This window comes from Crocodylus porosus, unplaced genomic scaffold, assembly GCF_001723895.1.
Source record: "Crocodylus porosus isolate Cpor-Errol unplaced genomic scaffold, CroPor_comp1, whole genome shotgun sequence".
Lineage (NCBI taxonomy): Eukaryota > Metazoa > Chordata > Crocodylia > Crocodylidae > Crocodylus > Crocodylus porosus.
This window is the reverse complement of record NW_017728906.1, coordinates 31,051,262-31,075,636: the sequence shown is the minus strand read 5'-3', so window position 1 is coordinate 31,075,636 and position 24,375 is coordinate 31,051,262. Positions and strand designations below refer to the sequence as shown.

Here is a 24,375-nt window from a genome sequence, read left to right as displayed (position 1 = left end):
GGAAAAATGTGTATTTTGGGTTAATTTTAAACCTGAAAATTGGAGATTTTTTTTTTTTTTATCGGAGAAAACCAGGATCCCTGCTAATCCTGAGCTGTTTCTTATTGTCATAACTGTGTGAAGTACTGATTTCTACCCCCCTCCTTCCCACACACACTTTCTTGGTATTTACCTCAAATGTAATGCAAAACTCTAGAACCATTGGTTCAGAGATTATACCTTTTTATTAGCGCAACTAAGAAATTGCAAAAAAAATTACCCTTTTCTGCAAGCTTTCAGACTTGCGCTACCTGAAATGTATACATTTAATTACAAAGGGCCTTCTGTGCTTTCTCAAAACAGTATCAAAGTGCTACACAAGCAAACTAGATGTTCACACTAATGACCTTAGCACAACTGGAGTTTCCTAAACCTGCTTCTCTTTTTCTTGGGGCTAGAGCCCTACTCAAGGAAATTCATTACATATACTTTTCCCAACTCTTACTTTGCTTCTGGTATCAGAAAAAAGTTCTAAGAAAGAGGAGGTTCGCTAAGTGTCTTCTTAGAGCAGTTAGTTTTTGAATTTATCCTTTTTGTTCTGGTAGCTAGTTTCTGTAATTCAGCCTTCTGAAGAATGTTTTTTTTCTTTTAGTGTCTTCCATTTTTTTGATATTTCATTTTCCATAGAGAACATAACTGAACAGAGGCATTTGTCACACTGGTAGCTAGATCCTGACTAGAGAACAGGTTTGAAAATTGGGAGCAAGGCCTCAAAATTGTAGCAGATTTGAGAACCAGTGGAGGGTGTGAAATAAAAGAATAGTTACCTTGAAGCAGGCAGCTCTGAGGAGATAATTCCCTTCACTGTCAGCCTCAAAAACAGACTTACATTAATTCAGTCTGAAGGTGACCACTACTAGGCCAGAAGCTCATCTGGGGAAAAACAACAAGTATAGTATGATTTGTATTTTGCTGTATACTTTAAAAATGTAGTGAGAGAGAATTGTGCTGAATGCTTTGCATTTGTGCAGATTGAAAAGGTACTAACTAGGCCAAGTTGAAACAGAATTTCTTTGGACACTTGTTAATATCCCCCCTTTCTCTTCCCCAATACTTGGGCTGTTTAAAGGCTAAGGCAATTTTCTGGGGGAAGGGTTGTTTTTGTAATGAGGAAATTGGATCTTCCCATTAGCCTTCCTTATAATCCAAAATAGTTATTTTCAATTGCTTTTGCCAAAAACTCTTCACCTTTGAGCAGAGAACAAGCTAGAAGTATTTCAGCTGAAGTGCTAAACGGCCTTTTTTTTTTTTTTAAACCAAGTCTTATTCCATATTATGCTGCAGCAAACAGTGCTTTCCTATAGCAGTCACCACTGCCTTTGCACTAAGAATAACAAGAAAGTGGATCCTGCTTCCAAATTATTCATGTTCAGTTTGACAAGCTTTTACTCTCATGACACACTTTTCTTCCAGAGCCAGAAGAAACATTAAAGTGCTTCTGACTTTTGGCAAGTGGCCAAAAGTAATTTATAAAATGACAAAATATATTAAATTTACTGTAATTTTTTGTAGACATTCTTCTACTACTCTTATCCACAGTGGGACTTGCCTCCATTATTTGCATCCCCTGAAATGAGCTTCCCCTTCCCCCATAACTTTTTAGATGCTTTACAGCCTTATTTCTCATGAAGAGATTGTCCCTAGATTCTTGAAGCCCAAATAAAATCTGTAAGGGTGATCTAATTTCCACATCTGCTTGTTCAGCCTGTAGCTAGAAATCATAGTATCTATGGACATATGGTCATGTACTATATTGACAACACGTGTCGGAATTGAGCTAGGTACTGCTGAGCCTGGATGGTCTTTGCGTAATAAAAAAAAAATAAACCCAGAATCTACATTTTCCATGATTTAAAATGAAGCAGCACTAATACATGTATGTATGTATGTATGTATATATTTCATTCTGATCACAGAAAAATATGGATTTTGGGTTACCTTTTTTAACCCAAAAATTGGGATTTTTTTTTTATCAGAGAAAACCAGGATCCCTGTTTATTAACTAGAAGTCTCGAGTTTCAGCCTTAGGGACTCTTGGAGCATGACAATGGAAATGTAGTATAGCACCCTGGGGAAATGAATTACTTTTTGCAATGTTCAGTCCTTTTTGGATTTGTAATTTATAGTAAGAGCTTAACAACTTGTGCTGGAGGACAAAACTGACAGTAGAGTTAGAAATGGAAGTTAGAAATTTAGTCATATACCAGAATAAGAAATGCAGTTCTGCCTAATGTAAATAGGGAGTTGAAGGCTTTTCTTGGTAATGGTAGGAAAACAGAAACTTCTGTCATATGAGAAGATCTAGTTTAAGGGTACATACAGACTGACTTTAAGCTGCATGATCATAGATTGGAGTAGCTTAGTGTGGCCATTCAGTATCCCCAGAATACAGGACATCTTCTTGGTGAGGGGTGGGCCCCCTAGGCCAATCAACAGTGAGGGATGGGACCACCAGACCCCTTGGCCTATCAGCAGAAAGTGGTAGGGCCACCACCAAAGCCACTTATCTCCCTCCCTGACTGGAAACCCTGCTCCTCCTCATTGTGTATTGCCCTACCTCTAGGTACAGCACAGCCGATTAAAGTTGTGAGGACTGATGATTGACATGTATTTCTACTAGTGAACTGAAAAATGGGACTGTTTGTAGTCTGTTTCTCATTCAGAAATGGATGGGGGAAAAAGGTTTAAAACGGATGGTTTGGTATAAGACAGGACCAGTAGCCACCCTAGAATGGCTTGTGCAGACTTTCGCTGGGTTGATGGGTTTGGTGGATCCATGGGGAGGTGGGGAGCATATGTCCTTCTGGGGATGGGGAGCTTGGGGGGATAAAAATAGTTGGGGGAGGGGGATAGGAACAGTACAGCCCTAGGGCTGGGGCAAGCAGCTTAACTTTTCTAGTCCTCGGTCTGCACTCCAAACATAGATGTTTGGTAGATTGGGCTAACCTGGTCCCAGTTGAAGTTCACCTTGGGTGAATTAATTTAGATTGGGCCTGACATTTTTTGCCTGATTTAACCTCCCAGAATCTCTGCTTGTTCAGCACTTAGATCAACCTAACCCTAAAGCTTACAATGAGAACTTAAGGCAGTAATTGGGGACAACTCAAAATACTGAATTTTTGGGGATAACAACAGTTTTTGCCAACTTTGCTACTACTGTCAGTTACTGTGGTAGCCCTTCAGAGTAAGCAGACACCTTACTAACTGTTAAATTATGTATTTTTGTGTCTCGAGGAAGGCTTCTTGAGAGAAGTTACAAACAAAGGGAAGTATATTTGCTAAATCAACATTTACTTGTTTTCAACATCTTAGTTATAGTTGTGGGTCTTAGAACAATAACACCTTATAGTTCTTCACAATAAGCTTGCTATAGAGGAATTTTACTATCCTACAAATATGACTGTATTTGGCTGGTACCCAAGTAACACTTTTTCTGTGAACTAATCGTAGCGCTACTTGTTGAACAAGCGTTATGAAGAAATACTAGGAAGTACTTCTTTTTTTAGTTAAAGCCAGTAACAAATTTAGTGTATTGGGAGTGAGTAATCAAATTCATTTATACTTATCTACTGTTTTAGCATGTGCTTGTTACAGTCATGCTGTCTAATTTAAAAATATATGGCACATACTTGACTCAGACAAGGCATCTACTGTAAGGCAAAATGGTAATGCGTGGTAAGAGAATCCAGATTCTCTATGCTAAGTTAAAGTGACTTTTCTTGGATTTCAGGATTAGATAAACTTTTTTTCTCACTACTTTGTGCATTGATACAATAGCCGTTTTCTCTCTTTCCTACATGTGAAATAAATGGCCTTAGTTTGTGTTGCATAAACTAGCATATCCTGGTTTTTTTTAATGAAAGTTGTCTGCACCTATCCCTGAAATTATATTTATTAAATTTACCATAGCTGGCTGAAGAGGACATCAGGAAGACCCATATTGCTGTACAGCCACCTTACAATTTTTTTTTATTTACACCCAATTTTGGACCCAGTGAAAGCAAGCCTTCCTGTCCTCATACCCACCCCTTTTAAAAAAAACAAACAAAAAACTTAAATAGGAAACCTACCTTCTAAGATAACAGTGTTTTTGTGGTAAGAAATATTCTCTAGGGATTTTACTCCTCCTTTGAAGGAGTTCTGCTGTTCAGGTAACCTGAATACAGCCAGTGTGCAGCCTGCCAAACGGTTGGAATTGGAATAGTTTTGTGTTGGCAGGGAATGAATATCTTTGGCATAATTATGGCAATCTCATTAGAAAACCTGGGTTAACCTTCATTGGTAATTTTGAGTGGCACATATGCAAAGTTTGTACTCTTGCGTCATGTTTTAGTCTATTGCTTCAACATGTATATGCTTATTTTTATCTTTTTTTCTGCAAAACAAATAATTACTAAACTGAAATTATTTGCTGTTCTTGTGAGCAGGTAAGATATTGATAAAGACAAGTCTACAATTTGATAATATTTCATTTAAAATTTTATTTTTAAAGCTACTTTTAGACTAGATTTATAAACTACTTCAGCATTGCTTAACTGTTCACAAGAACTGGTGTGATGGGATCATGGGTGGATCTGGGATGTTAAACAGGGAGGTGTAGATGGTATTTTACACCATCACATATAACACAACACATTTTTCTCCATTTAAAAAAAAAGTAGAGGCTTTATTAATACACTATGGGCCTAGGGCTGTATTATTTTGTTTAAAGATCAAAGCAAAAACAATTTGATTTGCAGGAGTGGGCATTTATTTGGGTCTGGGGGCCACATAGGGAGTTATGGGCCAGGTCAGCACCTTGCCCCTCCCTGCCAACAACTAGCCAAAACTCGTTATGTGGGATGGGGCCACAGGAGTGTGTAGAGCAGTGTTTAGAAGCAGGGTGGGTGATCATGCCCCTGCCCTCTGGGGGCACGGGGCAGGTGTGTAGGGGGCATGTGCATGTGTGTGTGGGGGGAGGGCTGCCTAGGCATTAGGTCCTGGGAGCTGGCTAGAGGTGGGAGGTGGTTGGGCAGGGGACAGGGCACAGGCAACAGAGCTCACCCAGACAATGCAGTCTGTGGTACTCTATGTGGGGCCGAGCCCTCCCACCCAAGCCTACTGGTCCTGCCCCAGCCAGCGTGCACAGCTTACTGGCTGGGCTTCTCCTGATGCAGCAGCTCCTTTTTGTCTCCAGTGGCAGCTCCTGCTGCCTTGCTCCAGGCAGGGGGGAAGCTTCAACTGGGTAACTCCTGCCTCAGCATGCAGGGCTCGAGCTCCTGGCTACCTTCTATCTTCTCTGTCCTCCTGCAGGTGGGTGTTCATCATGCTGGAGTGGGTGGAAGGTGGCTGGGAGCTGGAGCCAGAGCTTGGCATTCTGGGGTAGGAGCCACCCAGCTGAAGCTCCCCCCGACCTGAAGCAGGAACATGAGCAGGAGGAGGAGCCATGGCTGGAGGCAAAGGGAACTGAGAAGTAACTGTGGGGCTGCAGTCTCATTGAAAGCATCTCTGCTGGAAGCTGTGCATGCTAGGTGGGGCTGGGGCTGGTAAGCATTGGCAGGAGTGCAGTGCTGCTGCCTTAAGCCAGACTCGGCCCCAGGCAAAGCATCGGGGGGACAGCTGTGGGCCAGTCAACTGGTGGGTGTCCCACACAGGCTGGATCCATAGGTGACTTATAGTGGGGCATGGGGGGTATGTGTCGCTCAAGACTAGCCACTGCCATTGTCTTTTGCGGGTGCTTGTCACCTGCCTCTCCACCTTGCCACTGCCGCCAGCAGCTGTGGGTGGTCCTTGCTTGCCACCTCCTGCTCACTGCTGGCATCTGTGGCCAGTCACTGCTTGCTGCTGCCGATGCCACCAGCAGCATCTGTGGGTAGTTCCTGCTTGCCCCCCTTCTCCCACCCACTGCTAATGCCTGCATCTGCAGGTGGTCCCCGCTCACTGCTTGCCATCCTCCACCACTTGCCACCGGCATCTGCAGGCAGTCCCTGCGTGCCACTCACTGGCAACACTGCTGCCTATGAATGGCACCCTCCCCCCCCCAGTTGAGAGGCACCAGTTGTTCATGGCTCAATCTTATCAGCTGGCGGGCTGGATACTGTCCATGGGCTGTAATTTGCCCACTGCTGCTTTGTGGGAATGTGCATTAATTTGCTGTATCATATATTGTGGTATAAGAAACCCACAACAAACTAGGCCAAAATAATCAAAAGATGTTGTTCCATTAGATCTGTAGTCATTAGAAAAAATGTATATATCTGTTTCAGCTTCATAAAACAATTCTTGAGCATTTTGACATTGCATCTAGTGTTTCACTGAAAGTTATTTTTACTCCTGAGTTAACATTTCCACACCTAAGTTAGTGTTTTTAGCTAGAATTAAAGAACATTGGCAAAACTCTGAAGGAGGAGCTAGATTACCAATAGCAGCTAACAGACAGTAGAATTGCAGAAGAAAGGATAGTTTGATTTAGTGGAACATCAAGACCATTAAAAAGAAGAGATGCTCATTTACACCTGTGGAATGAAAAATTTAGGAGTTGGAGGACTCGGGTAGATTACAATGAACTGTTAAATTGATAGACTTCCCTCACTACTGCAATAAAAATGCTGCTGCTGCTGCTGTTACTACTGCTGCTGCTGGATATTTAAACAGAGTGGACCAGGAGTCAAAGAGAGGTGCAATTGCAGCACTGCACCTCTCCCCAGATTCATCCCTTAATGGAACAGTTTTTGTCTGAATTGTATAGATGTGGGTACAAATATGCTACCGTAAGATGTCCACTGTGCCTTGAAAATAGTACTCTTATGACTGAATGCAGCAATTTGGTTTTTAAGAGGGCAGCTGTTAGCTGCAGCAGTTATTACCAGTTAATGCATCTTTTTGTAGACTCTAGGAAACTGTTATCAAGAGGCTTAATACCCATTTCTTTTACCCCCCCCCCCAAAGGTTTAGTTGAGCTTTAAAAGCCTATTTGTTTGTTCTATTACCCTATAATATGTATGTGTAAAGTTCTAAGCACTAACAACTTCAGTAAACCAGGCATTGAGGCCAATTTGCATTATGGGAATTTAACTTTGTAAGTGTGCCCATGGAAGGTCTGATGGGCACTCGAAGCTTCAATGCCCAAAGTGAATCCCCCTTTCTAACTCACCTACCACGATGTGATGATTTTAGGGACGGAGTGGGAGGTTCCTTGAGAGATTTAAATGTCCTTCTCCCTCAGCCTGACTGGGTGCAGTAGTGAGTGACCTGGGGTTCCGCCTTCCCTACACCCTGTCCACTTGTCAACTAAAATATCACCTCAGCATAGGCCTGTGTTGGGTGTGGCCTGGTACACAATACCCCTACTGGGCTAGGGACAACTCTTTCCCCTTCCCTGGGTCAGCGTCCAGCATGACCGGCAAATGCTGATCTACTTCTGTCGTCCTTTCAATTAGAAAATAATTATCACTACTGGCCCTTCTTGCCAGATTCTCTGGGGTTGTGCCAGGCTGAAATCCACCCCCAGGATGACCCTAACTTTGCTTGTAATAACTCTCCAAAAAAGGAAACTGAAGCTCAAAACTCCCTGGTGCCCAACAAGGCAGTGCCCAGGGTCAAAGACTCACACATCTGATGTCCTACGGTGGGTTCACTCTGGCAGTAGTTCCCACCAGTCACCCTCAGGGGCTTGATTGTCAGCTCTCCAACATGAAGATGCTCCTTGCTCTCCCTTGTTGTCTGTGCCAGCCCCTCCGGTGTTGTGCTTGCTTATGCAGGCTGTTTGAATGTCATGCCTGCCCATTCAGGCTTCCTTTGGGCTGGCAGGGATGCTCCCTGCAGCTGGGGCTGCCTCTCCAGCTGTGCTTGCTGGTGCCCTGGATGCCTTTTTATGATGCAAGCAGAAGCACATTCTCCCACATGCAGGAAAAGCATGTTTGGAGACCCCATGTGCATCTCGGCATTCCAGACCCGGGCAGCTGGATGGGAGATGAGTAGCCCCTCAGCCTGCTCCCCCTTTGCTCAGCGCTTGTTGGGGTGGGAGTTCTGGGAGCCGAGTCGCCTGGCATGGGGCAGTAGGCTTTTAACTTTTCTGCAGTGACTGTTTTGATTTAAAATGGGGGTTTTTTAACTTGTACCAAAGGGGCCAGATCTGGCTGCTGGCACCATGTCATCCAGTGCATGAGGCTCCCCACAGGTCCAGAAACCTGGTGACAGGGAAGCAGAGGCACTGCTTCTCTGCTGCCAAACTTCTGGACCCATGAGAAGCCTTGGCCCCTGCATTCTAGAGTGAGTGCCTAATTTCAGTGCTTGGGGGGCCAGCCAAGACTATGTGAGGGCCAGTCCAGCTGTGCAGGGCTTGATCTGGCCTATGGACTGGTCCTATCGCATTCATCTGGACCGTTGGGCTGAAACCTTGGGCATCACTGGTATAAAAGATAAAGTCTAAGTTTTGGGGTTTTTTTTCAAAGTTGCCTATATTACTTAGGCCATCACGTTTGGTCAGTATGTTGTAGCTATTATTAATTACTGTGCTGAATTTTTATAGTGCAAAAAAGGAAACTACTAGTACTATTAAAGCTGGTGTGAAATCGCATGCTAATTTATGTAACTTAAACAAGTCAGGCAGATAAAGTAGATAATGCCCATTCTGGATTCTGCTTAAATTGAGTAGAATGATATATGATGGTGATTTTAAAAATATGTTTGTACATCTATAAAACTAATAGCCTAGATAAATTGCTGTTTGGGAAACTAATCTGTTTAAGATTAGCAGAGGAGAATTTGGCAATATAAGCACTTTTGTTTCCTAAAAAAAAAAAGAGAGAGGGAGACTAGCTTTATTTTGAGTTGCCCAATATTACTATTCAGAAACTGCTGATTGGTAAAGGTGCAGTGCTCTAGAGTTGATTTACGTAATGACATTCAATGCAGAAATGCTTATTGGCAGGATACTGGTTTTCCATTAATGAGACTGAACTAGATAAATCATACAGTACAATGAAAAGTCGACTGATACAAAAAATTCTTCTCACAGACATTCTTTGCTTTCTTTGAAGGGTCAAAATCTCATGAACCAGGTTAAGAAAGAAATGATTGTTACTGATCATTTGCTTTTACATTAGTAGAAGCATGTAGATGATGTAGTAGGTTTAGGGTTTCCTTTGTTCTAGATGCTGTGTAAACTCCATATAAAATCATGTATAGTGCCATCTCTCATCTTCCAGTTTTCAAACCATCTGATTCACTGAGTGCAAAATTTAGAAGCGTCTGAAGAGTTATTTTTCTGTATTTCGTTCATAAGAATCTTGTGGTTTTTTGCGGGGGGGGGGGGTTTTGAGCTTCATACACTATTTTTGTGCGTCACATATTAAAGGGCCTGTTTTGTATTTGGTTACATTATATGTGTGGGGTTTTATTTGAATTCCAAGAATTTTAGCTATATTTTATAAAAATGAAGTATCTACTTTTTCTGTTGGAAAGACTTTCCATATTTTATTTTTCCATGACAGTAATGTTGGCAGTATCTGTCCTTGACCAAAATTGAGCTATCTTGGAGTTGGCTGTTTGCAGTAATTGTCTTGTCAGCAGGACATTCCTCAAATCTATAATCTCCCTTGGACTAATAAAATCATGATGGGTTCTGTGGGTAACCTAAGTTGAGCCCAAAAGTGTTTATTACTTGTTTACCAAACACTATTATACCCCCATCAGACTTGCAGAAAGCACTCCGTTCTTCTACAAGCAGGACTTCTTTATCCAACATCAAGCACCCGCGCATGCGCACACACGTGTGTGTGTGTGTGTGTGTGTGTGTGTGTAACCACCTTTAACTTTTGATAGCAGCCTTTAACTACCTGAGGGAGGGTTCCAAAGAGGATGGAGCTACGCTGTGCTCAGTGGTGGCAGATGACAGAACAAAGAGCAATGGTCATAAGTTGCAGCAAGGGAAGTTTAGGTTGCATATTAAGAAAAACTTTCTCACTAGGAGGTTGGTGAACCCCTGGAACAGGTTACCTAGAGATGTGTTGGAATCTTCATCCTTGGAGGTTTTTACAGCCTGGCTCAACAAAGCCCTGGCTGGAAGGATTTGTTTGGGAATTGCTTTGAGTAGGGGGTTAGACATAAGATGACTTTTCCAATCCTAATTTACTATGATTTTTATATACAATAAATCTTACCAGAGTAAGATAGTGTTGATAAAATATTTCACGGTAATTTTCTCTAAATAGCTTCTAAAAAAGCTATATTTGGCTTGCATTTCCACATACTGTCCCATTGAGCTGAAACAATAATTAGTTTTCTTTCAACTATTCCCACCCATCCCTTCTCTCCCACAATGGGAGTCTTATTGTTCTACATTGTGGAGAGCAGGAGCTGTTGAGAAGTTTCATTCATAGATTCCTATAAGTTAGGGGCTGGAAGGAACCTTCACAAGATCATTAGGTCCAGCCCCCCTGCCCATAGGCGGGACAGAAAAGATTGCTGGGGTCAAATGACCCCAGCAAAGTGCACATACAGTCATCTTCTGAAGATCTTCAGTTGAAAAGGTTGTTTTCTGAGTGATTTAAATAGTCCTTGGGTCAGATTTATTCTCTGACAACAGAGCTTTCTTATGTTTTGGTTCCTAGAAACCACCACTAAATAGGTTTTTAGCACTAAACTTTGGTAAAATCACTGATGCAATTTTGCCTCATTGAGATAGCTGCCCGTCTACTTTAGTGGGTAACATGCATGTGTATGGTTTGTTGGGTGGGGTGGGGGTCTTCCTCTGCCTGCTTTAGTTGGTAATATGTATGGTTTGTTTTTTCTTTGTTCCTCATCCCTGGTCATCTTGAGCTGAGTTGTATCAGTGGCCTTATTTAGCAGAAATTTCTGCTGAGGGGTGGCATGCACTTTGTAGACATGCTTTTCTATCCCAGAGTCAGTGAAAATGCTCCTTTTACTTGTGGTGTCTGGAAAAAGGATTTGCTTGATACCATAGACTAGATGCACAGCTTTTTAAGGCAACTGGAAATTTTGAGCTTATATCATTGTACATAACTGAAGCCTGCAGGGGAAAGTAAGTATATGGCTCAGCTGTCTTAGTAGGAAAGAACTAAATTGATCTAAAACCACAAGGCAGACAGGGTTCTTTGGGTAAATGTGATATCTTTTATAAGACTAAATAAATAGTTGGAAAACTTGTTCTTTACAAGCTTTTAGGCACAGGCACCCTTCTTCAGGCAAGGGGAGAGTCTGTTGGTGTTTGTGTACTCTCCTGGGTGGAATAAAAGCTTAAGCCAATATGCAAAATCCAGGTCTGTGAAAATGCAAAAAAATCCACAAGACATTTAAGTTAATGTGTCAAAGTTGCTGACTCGTGGACCTCTTCTAAATAAAAGGATAGATGAGGTGCTGAGGAGTAATGCCATAAGATTACATTTTTTATTCTTCTGGCAGTAGCTGCTATGCTGAATAAATCATCTGAACAAAAATGCAAGGCAAGATATTTGCATGCAGTCAGTTTTATCAATTAGGAAAGATTCAGTATAGTTGATGTAATAGGATTCCGTAGATGCTGACTGTTTCAGGGGTCATAGATAGCAACCAGAATGCTGGAGTCTTAACTGGCCCTGTTAAACAGAGTAAACTCATACTAAGCTTGCCATACGTTAGCAGTTTTCCCTTATTGGCATTATCTTATACTAAACAACTGTATAAACGAAATACAGTTCACAGTATTTTTTGTCATTCAGTTTTTACTAATGAGTCTGTATTTTATTTGAGGTACAAAGGGCTAATATTATCCTTTAGCTTTAATTGTTAATGTGGGATTCCTTTTAGTCTACTACAGAAGGGGAGTGTTTAATTTTAAGGTTTCAGAGGTTCCTGGGTTTCCGCTGTAGGGCATCAGCAGGATGTGAGATCTGTGGTGGTAAGTTTTCATTTGATATTGTATCAAGTATGGTTTGCAGTTTGTGTATACTTAAAGGGAGAAAATATGCTGTCAAAATAAATGCATAGAAGCATAAAGGAATAATGTTTCCCTCCCTCTCCCTCTCCCTCAGTTGTCTGCACTACTAATAAATAGAATGATAATTGAATGCCCATTCTGGAACATGCATATAAAAGGTGGAGACTGCTTTATTACATTCAGTTTTTCTTTTGTAAATTAATTTTATACGTTTTAAATAGCAAATAGAAATATCACAATAATATAGTGCAGCAAATAGCTTGATTCAGCGGCCACTAATATACATGACTGACAGTCTAAGAATTGACATCCTCTTCCTACTCAGCTTGTTCCAAGGTCAGCTGCTGTTGGGGCATTAGTCTCCTACCTTCTAAATCAAATTCGAGTCTTCTGAAGACTGTGCTGAGAAGCTCTAGAAGGAAATCAGAAGATCTGATATTAGAAATACTGGATTTACTTAAAGAATGCATTTGGTCTACTTCACAGCGGCAGTAAAGGATAAAAATGTTTGGGGTATATTATTATTATTGTTATTGTTATTATTATTGTTATTGTTATTATTATTGTTATTGTTATTATTTCCTGTGTTGTAGTTAATTTTTTTAGTAACAAAGAATGCAGTTTCAGAAGAAGAGTGTCTTTATGTCAAGGCCTTACTGAACTTCTCAACAGACCCTGCCTTTGCCTCTGTTTCCTTTCATGCAGTATCTCAGGTTGTTAGGATCATGCTGTGCTAAACTGAAGTGGCATTACATTTAGAATATTGTCTCACCAAGTTCACAGTAAGAGTTAATACCCCCTCTTACGTGTGGCTGCCGGCACTGTCTCAGAGATGTGGGAAGGTCCTGTCCTGCTCCTGGGGCTGCACAGGGCTTGGGGTCAGCCCAGATAGTGGCAGGCAGGCGTGTTTCCCCCCTGCTTGCTCTCTGGCTGGCAGGAAACACCTGGAGGGAGCAGGCAGGGAGGGACAACCTGCCACTCTCTGAACTGATCCAGCTCTTGGAGCAGGGCAGGACCTTCCCTCACTGTTAGGACAGTATCTGCAGGTGAGGTGGGGAGCCAGGGAAGAGATCCTCGGGAGATGTAGGTGAGCCCGGAATGGGAGAAGAGGGCAGGGGATGCCCCTCAGAGGGGAAAGGGGGGAAATTCTTACCTTTTTGACTTCCCCAGTTTTTAGCTCTTTTCAGCTGTCCACTTCTCAGGAGAAACTATTTATGGAGGGGGCAGGGGGAGTGAAGAAAGTGCATACTGGGATTCTGGAGTACTGTTCCCAACTTTTATTGGCTCTATGCTGCAGTTTAAAGACACTGGAACACAAGTTGCCTAAAATGAGCTAGGGATAATCCTCACCCAAAGAGTATTATCCCTGAGCATTCAGAGCCTGCTTAGCTTGAATTTTTCAATCTTAATGTGTGGACACTCCCATCTTAAAAGCCCTTAACACATGGGAAAGGTAACATGTAATAACACCCTCAGTTACTTGAGTAGTTGCATCTAGTACTTTATGCCCCAAAAATAACCTAACCTTCTATTGAAGCCCCAGAGCCCTTTGGGCTAGGGACAGAAATTCAAAAAGCCTGAGCCTGAATTGATTCAACCTTTGCAGGTTAGTCTAACCTGGCTAGGCTGAACGAGTTGGAAAGTGGACAAATATTGTCTCCAGGCTGAGGAGATTCAGGCACATGCCTGCAGTGGCTCAGGCTAGAAGCTGGGAGGCGCTAGAGCAGCCCTCCCTTCCATTGCACAGGTTTGAGCTGAGGGGGGTATGGCCAGGCCCTGGCAGGACCCTCTCATTGGGAAGGTCTGCCTGCACCAGCCCAGGCTTTCCCCCACTAGTTGCTCAAGGGGTGGGAGAGTCGACTAGACCCTTTGTAGCACTCTGAGGCAAGCAGGGGAGGAGGGTGTGCAGTGCATGCATGTGTTGAAGATAGGGAGCTTTTCAATCTTCTCCCTGCTTATCTGCAGCAAACTGACAGGTGAGCAAGGTAGCCCAGAGCTGATAAGAGTCTTTATCACCCAATTAACAAAACAATAGCCTCTCTCCTATTACTTCAAACTGTTCTCCTGTTACTTCAAACAGCTTACCAGGGTGACCTGTTGGTTAGCTCCAGAAGCCCTGTTCTGTCTGCCTGCCTGCCCCAATGACATTGGAGAGACATATGGACACCTCTCAGCATTAGCTAGCATACTACACACATAGGGTCCATGCTGTGGTAGATGGGATGGAGGGAGGAGGAGATTGCTGCTTGAGCAGCGAAGCGGGGTAGGGCAGAGGGAAGCCAGCAGATGCTGCTTTGTCTGCAGTCTCTGCCACAGCCTTATACAGCACTAGCTAGCATACCACATGCTGGCTATGGTCTGTGCTGTGGGAAGAGGAGAGGAGGGGATCCCTGCTTAAGCAGTAAGTGGTGAGAGGGGACAGGGCCAGAGGCATGGGGAAGCCAGCAGACTGTGCTGTCTGCAGTCTGTGCCAGAGGAGCTGTGTCCAGGGAGCAGAGAGGAGGGGCCCTCCCTGCTGTAGAGGAGAAAGCCCCGCCCAGCCCAGCAAGCCTGCTGAGATACCAGTGGTGTCTGGTTTATCTTAAACCAGCAAGGGGTCTGGGACAGACGTATAAACTGGTTTGAGCTAGATTGGTTAAGTCTGAAACTACATTCGATCAGGTTTATCCCAAACCAGTTTCAGCTATTTTCAAACTGCTTTATGTGCACTGAACATCTGTTCTGTTACAGGTTTAAACCAGTTTCTGATCACTCGAACAGGTTTATGTATAATGTTTGTCCCTAGCCCTAGGGTCCAAGCAATGACAACCTACTGCCAAGTTTCATATCAGGCTCAGTTCTCTTAGCGAGTGTGTTTTTAGTGGTTTTACAAATCACCTGTTAGCCTGTCCAGGCTCTAATTAGCATTTCTTTTTCCATGGCAGGGGTTTATGAACTCCTATTGCTTTGCAAATTGGTAGTTCCGTCTTCACTTGTTTATCCATCCCTTAATGGCAGGTGGTATCTGTATTGTGAGACTCAGTGGCAGGTTAGGGAGATTACATGTCTACCAGCCCTAAAAACTAGGTTTCTGTTCCATAAACTCAAAATGCCCTTGTATTTGTGCCTCTTTCCTATATACTTGTAAACAAGACCTCTTCACAAGTTCTTTCCTGGCTGACCACTTGCCGTAAGTAAGCCCTGACTTGGGCCACTCTCCCTCAAATCATGGACTGGTTTCATTCCCTAGCAAGATTTTTATAAATATGAGTTCCTTGAAGTTCATAATTCTAAATGAGGCAGAGGTACTATTGCTCTAAAAAGCAGATAGATCATAGCTTGTTAAAGAAATGTGCAAATCCTGGGTTACACTTGTGATTTTAATTACAAAATAATTGCAATGATACCGTGTCAGATGCCATTAAAATGCAATTAATCAACTTGAGTAATTAGGGAAGAAAAAAGCAAACCAAGTTAGACTTGAGCAAAATTAGAAATGGAGCAAGAGAAACATGCTGCCCAGCTCTTAATGAAGAGAATATCTGAGGTTTATTTCTCTTCCCAAGGAAGAAAAGACTTTCCATTGAAAGGCGTTGTTTTGCTTTATAACTGCTGCTTAATATTTGTGTGAAATGACTATTCATGGAACAAATTGTTTAAACTGGGAAATACTTGCTCTTTCCTTCAGTTTCTTGAGTTAAAATTTTCTTCTGAAATATAAATACAAAATGTAGCATGTAACTAATTGTTGCGAATTTCTTCACTTGGCTGACTTCTTTGATTGGTTTGCTTCAAATTACTATTTTGGGTAAAGCATAAATGCAAAGTGAGCCTTAGGAAGCGTGAAACTGTTTCCCCTGGTTTTTATAAACTGTTTTGCCAATATCTGTCCAAAATTAAACTGGCAGCTTTTTACAGAGCTTGGTGTATGCACTTGTAATCCATTGTGGTTCTTAGTACTTTGGATGTTCTGAACAGAATACAGTTGTGGCTTGTGGCAGTAAAGGGGTTGCTATTGATTCTAAGCAAATGGAAATGATTTTACAAAGAGAAGTAAACTGGATATATGTTAGAACATAACAGTTGTAATGATGACAGTTTGTAAATAAGATGAGAGAAGTATTATTAATAAAGTTAGTATTTCTACTGAAAACTAATTTCATAAAAATAAAACTTGACAGAATTAGAAAATTTCTCTTACGGTTATCCAGAAACAGATGTTACTCCAGATAGTCTCCAATAATTAAAAGAACAGATGTTTTGCTTGTCAGCCTGTGGACCTCTGAAAAACCTTTTCCAAAGTTTCAGAAGCTGGACCCCCTTCAGGGAAAGTGAAACCACTTAAGTCTTCAAAAAAGCAGGTTGACATCTCATGGTAGAGGCCTACATATCTTAATTCATATATCCCTCTCTTCCTTGGTTAGACCTTCATTGCTCACCTTTCAGGAAACCCTGGGAGTTGTACTTAGCACTCTTTTATGCACTTGCATTGGGCAGTGAAGCACCCCTTGACAGTAATAGAGAGTTCTGCATACTAGAGCTTTTAGTTGCATCTGCAAATCTAAGCAGACATTGTTTATGCTTGCTTATCATTTTGATGGCCTCCTTAGCAAGTCCAGGCAGTGCCTCCTCAGCTTTCTCTGTCACAATCACACTTCCATACTTACAACTTCATGGTTTTTCCCATTAACTGTTCTCACATTCACATACAGCTGCAGGGAAAGGCTTACCTGTGCCTCAGCTTGCTTGCTGCTTCCTGCTCTTATTCCACAGCAGGCACATCTACACATGCTATATAATGCACAGTAAGCTTTCTCTGGGGGTGCATCTGCACATGTGCCTGCCAGAAGCAGTTCAGTTCAGAGCTACACCTGCCTTGTTTTGCACCCCACTACAGCAACTGAGGGGGCTGGGTCAGACCTGGGCTACTGGGACTGGAGGGAGCAGTCCCATCTCCAGGGCAGCTGCCTTTCAGCCCTGTGCCCTGATCAGCAAATGTGTGGGGATGGGAATCTGTCCTCTCCGAGCAGCTGTTTCTCAGTCCCATACTCTTGCTGATTGGGGCTCAGGGCTCGAAAACAGCTGTTTGGGGGAGGAAACAGTTCCCCTGCCCCTTGCTGCTTTGGCTGACCAGGAATGATTTGTTCCTGGTCAGCTGTCTACATGTGAGCTGCTGTGCCGTATCAACTACACAGTTAATCTACTACTGGTATCTACAGGTAATAGCCAGCCACACAGTAGATACCGTACATGTGTAGATGGTGACACACCTTTACTGTGCAGTGAATCAAAGCATCTTAGGTAGACACGCCCATTGAGAACTAACTCAGGGCAATTCATTCTTGAATGGAACAGGACCAAGTTGTTCTAGTTTAACTTTTAACTTGCTGTGTGGCAATTATGAACACAGGGACAATTACACAGAGCAGCTGAAATGCAATATACCCCCACTCCTGTCAGTAGCTCACTCAGGGAAGCTTAGGAGGTTTGTGGGTCTCTGGATACCACTTGAAGTTGTGACCTCCTAGTTTGAGAATGACTGAGCTAAAAAAATAGCGTTTTAAATGAATGCTATGAGTAAAGAAAGCTAAAGAATGGCTTTTAAAAAAATGAATGCTAAGACTGAAGTAACTGAAAGATTTATCTTTTCTTCTTTTCTCTCCAGTTACGCCTTTAGACAAGTCATGTCCTTTGGAAACACTGGCTTACACTGTAAAGATAGGTTTGCAGAGTGCAATCTACAGTTAATACATTTTGGTTTTAATTTAGCTCAGTATTAGGGTAGAAGCCTCTTAAAATGTCCTTGGATAAGGAGGGCAGCTGTTTAAATTGTCAAATGGCATAAGCCATTTGCCAAATCCCATTAATTTAAAAATTAAAACTACTGCTTAAGCTAATTCATAGTAGAATCTCCTGGTTTCTGCTTTTGTCACTCCTTCAGAGGCTGTGGTCAGCTTCTGCTCTACATCTCTTTGAAGATGGTGTTATTCAGAGTAATGTTATTGGAACTGTTTAAGTTTCGGGGATGCCAGTTGCAGAGCGCTGCCAGGGGTTGTTGAAATGGGCCATAAGGACTAGCTCTCCACTACGTGTGTTGGGTAACTTCACAATTGTCCTACAAGCCTGCTAGTCTTTAGTCTTGCTTTTAAGACCTTTTGGCCTGTGGTTTGCTGCCTACAAGAGAGACGTCAGTACCAGCAAGCATTCATATTCTTAAACAGGTTACTGTACATTTATTTGACATGTTCAGATCATTTTTAATTCTCTAGGTAGAAAAATAGATTAAAAAACTCAAGGAAAAACATTTTTTGTTTGAATTGCAAAACGTATAACTGCCATGATACAAATGAAGACTTCTTTTTTCTGGTTTTATGTACAAATGAAGAACTGAATTACTTTATATTTATAGCAATTATAAAACATCCATAATCTGGATGGGCATAAATGCTGGTAAAAATATAGTACCAGACAAGCTAAATATTAATGCACTTGTCATTTAAGAGAAGTAGTGAGGCGTGCCATTAATTAATAGAAAAATGATTAACATCTGAGATGACTTAGTGGCGGGGGAGGTGAGGGGAAGGAGGGAATTAAGTTCTTTAAAGTAAAAAACATACAAACTGCTTGTCTTCTGTTTACGGTATCTTAGATAAGTTAGCTCAACATGGTCTTTTTATTAGAATGAAACTGAAGACCTAAGCAGCTATACTAGGGATTCCTCTTTTTCTTCCCCTCATCTCCCTTCCACCTTCTGTTAAAGGAGTTGGAGTTAGAAAATTTATGAGTAAGTTACATTCCCATTTAAAATTCACTAGCCAATGGAGAGTTAGGGAATTCTCACCTAACTTGGGTTACCTGTTACTAAGGTTGACTTGATTTAGTAAAATTATATCTTGCTCGTGAATTGTAATGTTTGAAAGAACATAGGAGGGCATCTTGTAGTTCTTTTCCTGTAAAGAGGGAACCTGTGTAAACTGAGCCTTCAAGTACACAAAGGCTATATTTTAGTTTTTTCTTCCTGGGGATTTGATACAACTTCCTTTCATCATCAATTTTAGTAAAGATAAAAGTCACTGCATATTTGGCTTGATGCATGGACTTCATTTACAGACTCCTAATCTTCTCAATCAACTTTTTGTTCAGAGATTTCTTTAATACATAGAATTTGTTGTTGTTGTTTTATAATGAGCATCAGGAGAGGTACATGTCATATTTTTGACAAAGCCAGAAATGTAATAGTTACACATTTTATGGTTAGTATTTTTTGTACTAACCATACTACAATATTATACTCTCATGTTTTCAGTTTCATGTCTGTGAAATTTGCGTCATCTCAGGAAGCCTTCGGAGGTAGCACATTTCTACTAGAAACAGAGACTTGCAATAGAAGACATGGAATTTGTGCTGCTAGGATATTATTTAGTAAGCTTTGAGGGCCTTTGAAATAAGTCCTATAGAATTTCCCTGCTTACATTTGGATAGACTTATAAAAGCATGCTTTGAAAGGGTAAAGGAGATTTGTATAGGGATGTGACGGGCAAGAGGTTGGAGAACTCTTTTCATTTTTGAATGAAAGTTGGTTCCAAAGAGCTCTCTGAAGCAGCCGAGAAATGGGAAGGAAAAGATGACATCCACATATTTTCATAGGAACCAGTTTTGGTATGGAGTAGGAAAGAAAAGAATATCAACCATAATGTATGGAGAAGTCATCTTTTTACATGAAAGTAGAAAAATGAGAACATCTGGGTATGTATGTTTTTGAAAATTGTAAGTAGTCTGTGCAGGATCCTTGGGCACAGGTCAGTCTCTGATTGTGAGGGCAAATTATAATAATAATGAAAAAATAATGTCCACAGTAGTGAAAGGGGTTAGTATGACTTGAAGAGAGAGACTTCAGTTGTAATGTTTGAAAGTTATGTGTGAAGTTATGTTAAGCTTCTTGCTCTGGTACTGTCCCTGTTGTGTTTTTCATAGAAAAGTAGGGCTGGAAGGGACATCATGTAGTCCAACCCACTGCCTGAAGTAGGATCATCCTATCCAAACCATCTTAGATCAAGAACCCTTCTCCATATTGGCTCTCACTCTGGTGTCTGGTTAATTATTTTTAACAGAGACTTTACCATGTTGCTGTACATGCTCCACAGCATGACCCATTTCTGCTCCCTCTGGAAGCAAATACTCTGACTCATGTTGGACATATTTTCTATTGTAGTCTTGCCAGACCTTGCTTTTACTTCACAACCTTGTGGTCAGTGTACCTGCTGATTCTCTCATTTCAGACAACTGATTCATTTACAGTTACATGGCTTTGTTGCACCTGAGGTTGATGTTAGCTGTGAAGAGGACTGATATTGAGCCTTTTAGAAGTACATGTTTCACACAAAAGGGTGTTTGTAGGGTATGTGAGGTCTCTGAAAACAAGTACTATTAAACACTTATGAATTCTTGGCAGTTCTTAAGAGATCTAGATGAAAGGTGCATATATAAATGGCAGAATGCAGCCATTCCAATATTTAAAGTTTGCCATAAACATCTTTTTATCTAAAGTATCATTGTATAACTAGCTACAGGAAAACAGTTTTTAATACCACATTTCTAAGTAAGTCACCACCAACTGTCTTTTTAGTTCTGCCATACCTAAGACAGATTCAGGTTTAATATTTCAGGTTGTATAGAGTGTTTTTACTGTATATAGCAATCCAATAGATTCTGCATGGTCACAATCACCTGCAGTTTATTCACAGTTATACAGTATGAAGTAGATTTGGTATCAGTTATTAATCATTGGTACCCTAGCTCCTCAATGCCTTTGCCAGGTGTGGGCATGACATTAACCACTCTGCACACAAATATATAGGACCTGTCTAGAGCTGGATAGCTAGTGTATTTTAAAGCATTTTGGCTAACACACAGTTGGTCATCTCATATTAAAACTTTTCAGTATAGCTGGGTTAAGATGTATTTTAGCATGCTGAGTTAAGATGTATTTTAACATGTGTACATGTGAGCCACAGTTTTCATTTCAGTGTATTCTCAGCCACCTAACAACTTTTTTAATCTTAACCACCAGTTGAGATGTAGAAGACCAGTCAGTATGACCTGAATATATGGACAAATCCTGGATTCAAGGAATCTGTTGTGAAGCACCTAGAGGAGAACATAGTTGATCAGGAACAGTCAGCATAGGTTCACTAAGAGTAGGTCATGTCTGACCAGTTAGATTTTCCTTTTAATAAGGTGACAGACTCTATGGATTAGAGGAGAGCAGTGGATGTGTATACCTTGATTTCAGCAAGGTTTTTTACACTCACCCACAACTTTCTCATTAATAAGCTAAGGCAACATGGATCAGGTGAAAGTATTGTATAGAGGTGCATCAATACATCATTCCCATATTGGATTGGCACCAATATAGGGAAAATTGACAGTATTGGAAAAAGTCCTTTTTTGCCTGATATGGCCAATTTAACATGGCTGATTTAAATGCCCTGTGCATGTGCGCAGCTGCAGCATGCACAGGGCCAAGAGTGTAGCCTGATGACTTGGAGACTAGTATCAGGTTGGTAAGTGTGTTGTGGGGGAAGGGTATGGGGAGGGAAAGGGCATGGGAGGGCAGATCGAGGCCCCTGCAGTGAGGGAGGGAGTAGGGTAGGGGCAAGTACTGCTTAGCTGGGGAGGAGCATGGGAAGAAGCTGCAAGCAGCTCATCCAGGGCAGCGTGGAGCTCACAAAGGTGAGGAGATCCCTGCGCAGCCCCGCTGCTTCCTGCTGCGTTGGGTCATGCCTGCCAAGCTGCAAAGGCCCCGGGGGAGGAGGAAAACAGGGCAGAAGCCTGAGCACACAGCCTGTGCCTGCCCTGTGTACAGATATGGAGGGGCGCAAGTCACTTCTGCTCCCTGGGAGTGCGTGTAGTGGCGGGGAGCTGCCCCACCCGAGCCCGTAGGAGGGGGGAGTGGAGGCAGGGAGCCTCAGACCTGGGTCCATAGCCCTGGCAGCTGGGTATCTTAGTGTGTTTATCACTTATCTTTGAGTATTTAATGACATTTTCCTACTGTACCCTCCCCCTCCTTTGAAATCCTGGAATGCATCCCTATGCCTCCTATGTAGTTTCTACCTCTAGCGTCGAAGTTTCTGATAATGAAGTGGTGTCATGGAATGCATCTACTTCATTAACCGAGGTACTACTGTAAATCATGTATGCTAATCGAAATGTGAATATAGTATATGCTGTGAACACAAGTATTGAGATGTATTAATTTAAAGTCCAGTAAAAATAAAATGCAATTAAAAACAAAAACATGCTTTTCATGAAAATATTTCCACATTCTGGCTGGCTGCTGTAAAAATGTTACCTACTGTGTTTCAGGGGCATACACATACCCTTGCATAAGGAAGTCCATGGTGATTGGCAGTCCCTGCTCTAAAGAATTTACCCCATCCAATCTCTTGTATTGTGAGTTACTGAAGTGACTTTTTTCTTGATCTCCCAAATCCATCTCATCATTTAGTTTAGCCAACATGGATAAACTGTTGGATGAGAGTTTCAGTAATGAACAAGTAATATATCTTTTTGTTTGTTTTTTTTCCTCCTAGGTGCCTACTGATGGAAATGCTGGCCTGCTGGCAGAGCCTCAAGTTGCCATGTTCTGTGGCAAGCTCAATATGCATATGAATGTTCAGAATGGAAAATGGGCATCCGACCCCTCCGGGACCAAGACTTGCATTGGAACAAAAGAAGGGATTCTGCAGTATTGCCAGGAAGTAAGTTCCTAATTCAGCAGATTATTTAATGCTCTTTGGGGCATATAAATAGAATTTGTCTGAGGGCTTAGTCCACTGAGATTTTATTTTTCTTCCCTCAACTATCTCACACTTTCATCCTGTTGAAAAAAGGCTCTCAAGAGCCTGTCAGCACTGCTTAAAACACTAGCTGAAGAGGATATTTGAGAGTATGCAGCCCATTTCCCCCTGTCCTTCCTTCTGTTGTGGTCAGTTCTGTTGGCTGTGCAGATAGTTAAATGTTTTATAAAGTGTTTTGTAGATTAAAACATGCTGAAGCCATGCCACATATGCAATATCCAAATCCTAGCTAGGCTGGTTTCATGTGCTGTGGTATGCTTCGTGTCACAGCAGTATGCTGCAAAAATAAGACAGGTCAACCCACAGCAATTGGTTTCTACTGCACATTGAACTATGTGAGGGTTTTAAATAGAAAGCTTGCCCTACAAATGAAGTCACCATGGATGATACGGTGTTTGAGAGCAGAAACTTATTGTCCACTTGTTCAGTTCTTGAGAACAGATTGTGTGTCTAATTTTGTTGTTGTCCACATGCTGTGATAGCATGATAACCTTGTACTAGTGGGTGACAGGTAGAAAAAGAAAATGTGGATTTCATGCCATGAAACAAAAAGAGCAAAGCTTGAACTGCTTTTTTTATTCTTTCTTCATTCTCATCTATCCTTCCTTTTTAAGACAAGGGCCATTGCCTCCTACAAAGACAGTATTTCACACTAGCTGCCCTGCTCCCTGAAAATTGGTGTAATCCTTGCAAAAGTTTCTCTTTAAAGACCAAAACAGCACAGCATTTAAACCTCTGATTTTCCTTAGAACCCATATCTACTATCGCTTCATTGTCATTTCCTACCAGCATCTTTTTCTTGTGGGTTTGGTTTGTTTTTAATTTTGGCTGTAGGTTTAAGAGGACAGAACTACATATGTGGGTTTTGATTTTTTTTCTGGCAAATTTAATATCATATGAAAAAGGATTCCCCTCCCAACACAAACTTTTTTTTTTTTTTTTTTTTTTTAACTCAAATAGTCATTGAGAGAGGGTTTGTTTAGGCAGCATAACTATTTATCCATGGTCAACATACCAAGAATGTTTTGGTTCTGCAAAGCATGCACTTTGTGCCTATGCACATTTCCTGAAGGTGTCTTGTAGCACTCCTTTTGACTTCCTTGCTTGGGATTTGCAAACAAAAGTACTTATATCCATTGAAATGATGACAAAAAGGCCAAATGTAGCTAGTAGACTCAGTGGGATAAAAATGTGTGGAAGTGTAAAAGTTATGAAAACAGCAATGTGTTTCATAGTTTGTAGGGTCGGAAGGGACCTGAGCAGATCATCAAGTCCGACCCCCTGCCATGGCAGGAAAGAGTACTGATATCTAACCTAAATCTACCCTCTGCCAGCTTGTGACTGTTATTCCTGGTCACTCCTGGCGGTGCTCGGGGGAACAGTGACTCCCCAGTGCCTGCTGATCTCCCCTGACTAGTTTATAACAGGCCACCAAATCCCCCCTCAGCCTTCTCTTGTGGAGGCAGAACAGGTTCAGGTCCCATAGCCTCTCCTCGTAGGGCCTGCCCTGTTGTCCCCTGATCATACGAGTAGCCTCCTCTGGACCCTCTCCATGCTGTCGACATCCCTCTTGAAGTGCGG

At 41.8% G+C, this 24,375-nt stretch overlaps 1 protein-coding gene across 4 annotated transcripts in view; it reads left to right on the top strand.

The window, feature by feature from the left end:
• Positions 1–24,375, top strand: part of APP (amyloid beta precursor protein) — a 357,591-nt gene that overhangs the window by 52,913 nt on the left and 280,303 nt on the right. For all 4 annotated transcript variants that reach the window (XM_019528781.1, XM_019528780.1, XM_019528779.1 and 1 more), the window contains one exon: positions 22,528–22,695. In XM_019528781.1, the coding sequence (XP_019384326.1) occupies positions 22,528–22,695 (168 nt within the window). Of the gene's footprint in view, positions 1–22,527; positions 22,696–24,375 lie in introns of those variants that run through there.